The 7,286-nt window shown below is 47.6% G+C and overlaps 1 protein-coding gene across 1 annotated transcript in view; it reads right to left on the minus strand.

Annotated features, from left to right (window-relative positions):
• The window catches only part of zgc:165508 (uncharacterized protein LOC100101652 homolog), a 45,693-nt gene extending 40,187 nt beyond the window's left edge, over positions 1–5,506 (minus strand). Inside the window, exon 1 of the mRNA XM_037678001.1 lies at positions 5,372–5,506. Coding sequence (XP_037533929.1) covers positions 5,372–5,428 — 57 coding nt within the window. The 5' untranslated portion in view covers positions 5,429–5,506. The remainder of the gene's footprint in view (positions 1–5,371) is intronic.
• Positions 5,507–7,286: the final 1,780 nt, after the last annotated feature.

Genomic DNA, 7,286 nt, shown 5'->3' on the forward strand with positions numbered 1-7,286 from the left:
GTTATTGACAATCCATGACGAGCACAGAAGTCCAACAACAGAACACCACTCTGGTTCAGATCAGGGGGGCCGTTCCTCCCAACCGCACCCCTCCAGGTCTCACTGTCATTGCCCACATGAGCATTGAAGTCCCCCAGCAGAACAAGGGAGTCCCCAGGAGGTGCACTTTCCAGTACCCCCTCCAAGGACTCCAGAAAGGGTGGATAATCTGAACTGCCATTTGGTGCATGAGCACAAACGACAGTCAGAACCCGTCCCCCCACACGTAGGTGGAGGGAGGCCACCCTCTCATTCACTGGGGTGAACCCCAACACACAGGCACCAAGTTGGGGGGCAATAAGTATGCCCACGCCTGCTTGGCGCCTCTCACCAGGGGCAACTCCAGAGTGGAAGAGTGTCCAGCCCCTCTCAAGGAAACTGGTTCCAGAGCCCGAGCCATGCTTAGAGGTGAGTCCGACTATTTCTAGCCGGAACCTCTCAGCCTCACACACCAGCTCAGGCTCCTTCCCCACCAGAGAGGTGACATTCCACGTCCCAATAGCCAGCTTCTTTAGTCGAGGATCAGACCGCCAGGGTCCCCGCCCTCGGCCACCACCCATTCCACATTGCACCCGACCCCTTTGGCCCCTCCCACAGGTGGTGAGCCCATGGGAAGGGGGAACCACGTCTTCTCTTCGGGCTGTGCCCGGCCGAGCTCCATGGGTAAAAGCCCGGCCACCAGGCGCTCGCCCGCGTGCCCCACCTCCAGGCCTGGCTCCAGAGTGGGGCCCCAAGATGGTGGTGTCATCAGCAAACATGAAGATGACCTTTAAGCTGTACCTTGCGGTATAGTCATGAGTGAAGAGAGAGTACAAGAGTGGACTGAGGACACAGCCCTGAGGTGTACCGGTGCTGAGGACTAGTGTGGATGAGAGGTGACTGCCGATTCTCACTGCCTGTGGTCTGTTGGTGAGAAAGTCCAACTGAGATGGTGTAGAGGCAGGGCAACCGACTTGGGACCAGAAAGTTGCAGGATCAACTCCCCGCCATTCCCACATGTTGTGGTGTCCTTGAGCAAGACAACTAATCCCTTATTGCTCCTCGGGCACTTACATAGCTGCCCGCTGCTCCACCTGGGTGTATCCCAGGTACAATGGGTTAAATGCAGAGAACTAATTTAGTCATGAGAACATACAATGGTGACAACACATAGCACTTTATTATTTATTATTATTATTATTATTATTATTATTATTATTAAAGACTTCCTCCCGGCTCATATTTTTATTTGAAACAACTCGTTCTCAAAAACAGGTGTGACAAATGCTACATTAGCTACTATTACATCTCTACACTTTTGCATAATAAGGTTTGATCAGCTTGTTGCAACTTCCTCAACTATTTTCTTCTTGTTTTATGCAAATGTTAATCTCCTGAGATCCACCTGACCAGAGTGTCTAGTCAGTCTACATCAGGGCTATTCAACTGGCGGCCCACGGGCCATTTCCGGCCCGCGGGTGACTTCAATCTGGCTCACTTGATTTTTAAAAAAAAACTTCTTTTTTTTTGGTGGGGGTGGAGTCTGAGTTTTGGTTTTGGGTTCTGTTTATTGTATTTATGATTCAATGCAATGAAATAAACAAATTTAAAAGGTAACAGATCATTGTAATACTTGGTTTATTTACATAATGACTTTAATCGCTGGATGTTCGGCCCCCAAGCTGCTGGCTTTCAGAAACTGTGGCCCCCCCTGAGCAGTTTTGTTGAATAGCCCTGGTCTACATCTAAAACTTTACTCAACAGCACTGATCTTGTTCTATAAATCTTGAAAAACAACATTAAAGACCCTGGTTTGATGACTCAATGTTCTGTGACTGATGTCATGTCTGATAAGGTACTGATAACGATCTGACAGAAAATCACTCCAAAAATCACCAGACTTTCCCTTTAAGCTCACCAGACCTGCTGCTTTAGACAAAAATGCCTCAACAGGAGCTTAAGGCAGCCAAAATATAACATTTTCATATCTCGCTACAGTTTCCTCAACAGAAAACTATTTAAAAACTGTTAAATATATCCTGTTATCATGAAGTACTAAAGATGACTCCAGGTTTAGTTTTAGTTTAGGTTAAATAGAAGAGAAGCGTGCACTTCCATGAAACACTTCTGAAGCAGCATTGCTTTATGTTGTTAGTTGTTTCCTTTATGCAGTTTAGAGAGATAACCTGAGGTACGAGTTCTGCTTCCACGTGCCTTAAAGCCACGCTGTGCAAGCACCGAGGGAGGACCAGGTACAGCTCAGACACTTCTTGCATTTACCCCAACCACACAAAACTAAATACATTAAAGAAACAAATATGCAGTATTTCCTCTGCTCTAAACTATAATCAATCAATATTGTTTTATATTTTACACATTTAGTCAATAAAGAAGCACTTTGCTTCAGCTGGATGGATCCAAGTAAGACAGAGCTGAGAATTTCTGCACATTCATTTTATATTTTTTATTTCAATATTGCTCATTGAATTGGGCAGATATATAAAAATCAACTAATTTATAGCCATACTATGACCTTTATGTTGGAAAATATATAAATTAGGAGCAGACATAGAACAAAACTTTTGTCCCATCACACCTGGCATGTGGCGTCTTAAATTATTGAACCAAAAAGCGCAACTACCTCACACATTCTCTAACATTGAAAATGATTTTGCTCGACATTCAATATAAATATTGATTAAAGGTTTAAAACAATACCTTTACCAGCGATGGAAGTAAACTGAGCTATTTACTGAAGGGGCAGGGTGAGAGTCTTGAACACTTGCTGATGTTTTCAGACACTGGTATTAACAAGGTCACCAACACTCACCCAGTACCAACCACAGCTCAGGCCTGTTGCTTACTGGACAAGTTTAAGGTGACAAACTGGTCCAACCTGGTGTACCCAGCTGTGGCAGGAGTCTGAGCCTCGTCAGGAGCTGCTTTTGAACGTGACAAGAGCAGCAGTGGAACAGAAACAGCAACAGAAAAGCACAAACATGAAACAGACTGGTTTAAACAACGTGTATTCTATTTACTGGGCATTCCTCTGCATAACCAACAGAAGCGACCGCGGCCACGCTGCTCGGGCCGCAGCGCAAATGTCACAGAGCAGCCTCCCGCTGGCTGCAGACGTCACATGACTGCTGGCAGATTCATGGCTGTCTGCCTCATTACGTGGCTTTAACCTTTCTGGAGGCTCCGTGTGACAGACTGGTGAAGAACCAGAGCCGAAGACGGGGCTCGCCGCTCTGCAGAACGTTTCATGAACAGCTTCCACCTGCCATGTAGTAACGTTGACTGCAGGTGCGCATGTAGAAATGCACGAGGCTCAATTCACCAAATCTGATTTGCAAAACTATATCAACTGGGGGGGGGGGGGGGGGCACTAATGTCAGCACCTACCTCTCTTTTCAGGTCTCGTGCTGCAGGAGACCTGTTATCTGGTTTCTCTCTGAGGAACAAAAACAGCTCGCTCAATTAGTCCTTAGCACTCATCTCCAATGCCCACATGAAGACCAATCTCTTACCACCCCCCCCCCCCCCCCCATTGGTCAAAGACTCTCCCTGTTTAGCACCTACAGCTCAGGTTGCCCACCAGCAGAATCCAATATGAGGCCTTTAGCTGGGTGTGATGAGCTCAGTTGCTCGGCCTGTTATTGTATCGGCCTAATTTAGGTCGCCTCTGTCAATAGAAAGTATTGTTGGGGGGGCACGTGTCTTCTGCAGGAGCCACATGGTTTCCACAACGAGACAGTCATTTGAGCCCTCTGTGCAGGTGTCACTGTTGGCCTAAACACTGAGGGGGTGGGGGGAGAAGGAGGTGACAAACTGCCTGAAAATGTTCACATTTGTGCCAGATCTGCTCCCCCCGCCCCCGTCTGAGGGCAGGGGGAGCAGGTGACAGGTGACTGACAGAGTTTCATGGAGTTGATACATTTTAGAACATTTTACACGATGTCCAAAGCCAAGGACAGAACTTCAGTCCAGCCTAACTCACTGAATTCAAACTGGTACACACACTGTTTGATTTCTAACTGGTTTTATCCTCCACTTGGACCTGAACCTTTCATGAGCAGAGACTCAGAACCAGCAGAACCAGCAACGTGTCAACGTTTAACTAAAACTGCTGAGTCCTTGTCCCACCTGAGGAAACTCAAGGTGTTGGCACATAGCATTGTTCAGTTTCATCTGTAGACAAACAAGCTCAGACCATCAGCTTTACCCACGTCTTCATTTTCAGGTCACTGGTGCAGTCAGTGTGTGGGAGGCGGGGGACACCCTGGACACGTTTCCAGTCCATCACAGGGACACACAGACACAAACAACCATTCACTCTCTCACTCACACCTAGGGACAATTTAGAGTTACCAGTCAGTCTAACATGCAGGTTTTTCATCTGAGGGAGGAAACTGGAGTACCTGGAGAAAACCCACTCGTGCACGGAGAGAATGGCCCCCGGCCAGATCTGTAGATCAGAACCACTGGCCTCAGAGAGGGAAGGACATATTGTCGTATCTGAGGTGTCTAGAAATGATAATAAGGCTTTGATCCAGAGGCCTCCTCTGTCTGAGGAGGTTCTTTATTCTCCTCCATCCTCCCTAATTTGTTCCACGTCTCTTTATCTTAATAAATCTTCTTCTCCTGCTGCTGTCTGTGGAAAAGCGGAGCCTCCGCTGCATCTCCTCCTCCTTCTCGGAGTAATAAAAGGAGATTGGTCTTGATGTTTGGATTCTTTTCTGCCTTTACATTAATTGCACTCCTGATTCTGATTCTGGCACACACACACACACACATTTGGCTATACTGTAGTTTCCGTTGTCGTGGAAACTGCAGGAGACATCAGTCGCTCACCTCCTCCTCTCCTCCTGCTCTCCTTTCCTCTCATGTGCCTTCAGGCTCCAAGAAAGACTTGAGAGGAAAATGAGGTGAAGAGCAGCGGCCATCAAACAGGTGGTCCTGCTCCTGCTCATGGGGGTGGGGGGTGGTGTATGGGATTAAGGAGTGGGGTCCTTTTACGCACTCCCACAGCAAGGATAGATGATGGGGGGGAGGCGAGATTATCATCAAATGGCAGAGATGGATGATGGGTGGGTGTTTGATTTGATCTATAGCTGTAGTGGAGCACCTGCGGGGGGGGGGGGGGGGGGCGAAGAGAAACATTTACCTAACAACCGGGCGGGCGGGGGGGGCGGGGGTAAACAAAAACCTCCGCGGATAAAGTATTATTTCAATTCAAACAAATACGTTTTGTTGCACGCGCTCGTGTCCAAATCAAATCAAATTTACAGTATGTGTGTGTCGGGTGGTGGGGGGTTAGGGGGATTGGGGCGGGGGGGTCACTTGGTCCTACCTTGCAGCTAAACTGGCTGAGCGCGGTCAGAACCATCGTGTCCAGAAGAGCCTTCATCCAGCGGGCTTCCTCTGACAGAACCTCCACAGAAGGAGTGAGGAGCTCCTCTGCCTCCTCCTCCTGCTGCTCCCTCTGAACGCCTCCGTGTCGTAGACTCGCGATGTTTGAGCTGCAGCGCCCCCCCCCCCCACCACCACCACCACCACCACCACCCTCACACACGTATACCCTTAACTCTGCCGTTTAAAAGGGTTTGCGCGCGCTCAGCCCTTTGTTTGTTTGCGCTGAGCTGTAAACACGTTTTACACATCAGCCTGTGCATGCGCGCAAGGATGGAGCAAAGCAAATGCGGCAAATAAAATCAATCAAGTGAAGTTTTCCTCGTGATGATGCTCGGATGTTTGTCACCATGCTGTGGAGCTCATGCAGCCCATTCTGCACGTGGACCCCCACCTCTACCACATTTCCTCCCCCATTGTGTTAAGAGCACAAGCGTACCTCTGGTGGAAAAGCCGGTGCAGCTGCAGAGGCTCCGCGTCACAGCGCAGGGTCCGAGCTGGGAGCGGAGGCGGGGAGTCCGAGTCCGGCCGTCATCAGTCCTGGAGCTGCACAACCATGCGCGCGCGACAACTTTCAGCACTGGCTCTCAGCTCTGCGTGACAGGGTGCGCGGAGCTGTGCGTGAGTGTAGGAGTTTATGCAGAATTCAGCACCACAGAGACGGACAGCGCTCTGCCTGCTGGGCCAGAGGGGCGCGTGTCGGAGCCTGACACTGACCAGAACACTCAGCGCTGAATGGATTTATATACCCCCCCCCACACACACACACACACCACCACCACACACACACGCACACACAAACACACCTCCACCACTGCGTCGGGCAGAAGCGGCATGAGATGTGATTGGCTGGGGGCACCTTGTGGTGGGAGGAGGAGGAGCAGGAGGAAGAGGAGCGGGTTTTCCTGAAACTGAAGCGAAGCAGAAATTAACATAAGGTCAGGCCTGGTAACATACAACATACATACACAAAAATAAATGTATTAAATTTATACATTTTCTTTTTACACTTTCCTTCAGGGTAGTCCGGCAGGCGGGCGATACTGGTTTTGACCTTGTCTCTGCGTGCAAGTTCGTTCAGTTGTCTGTTAGCAAAAGATCTCATGAACCACTGGACAGGTTTTAGTGAAATTTTCTGGAAGTAATCATATCATGTTCATATACAATTGATTTAATCATTAGATTAAAAATGGCTGCAACAGCCAACTGAACCTATAAATCACAGAAGTTGCTAAAACTCAATTAGTTTTAAAGATATACAGCTAAACTCAGATGGAGTAGCTGAAACTGATTCCCAACCCATGTTCCAAGCACAAACTCATCGAACAAGACCTTTGTACAAGTTTGCCATTAGAAGTCAACTTTGTCTGTTAGCAAAATATCTAATCAATCACTGAACAGATTTAAATGAACTAAATAACTGTAGCCTGAAGCTGCACTCCTCTGACCTGGTTGACTTCCAGACTCACCATGAACTGTTTTCTTTAAAGTTACTTTTGACCTAAATAATGTCTGATGTTTTCACACATTCCCCGTCCTTAGAAGCAAAGTCAGCTACAGTCTGAATAATGTTTATCTTATGCTTCTTATGTTTCTATAATTTTGATTGTTGTTTTCAATCATTATAATGAAATCATGTGAAATATTATCACGTGTTCAACATACAAAGTATTTCTTTCTCCTGTTTTTCAGAAAATAACTTGTTCCTTCAGAACCACCTGTTGTAAGTGTTCTTTGAGCTGTAGCTGTTTACTTCAGAAGGGAGTCATAATGTTCCTGAGTCAAAACATCTTCTGAGAGCTGTCGTTTTATATAAGTCTCTTTGTGTGAGAGTTCGGCTTCGAACCAGAGAAAGT

This window comes from Nematolebias whitei, chromosome 6, assembly GCF_014905685.2.
Source record: "Nematolebias whitei isolate Nwh7 chromosome 6, NemWhi1, whole genome shotgun sequence".
Classification (NCBI taxonomy): Eukaryota; Metazoa; Chordata; class Actinopteri; order Cyprinodontiformes; family Rivulidae; genus Nematolebias; species Nematolebias whitei.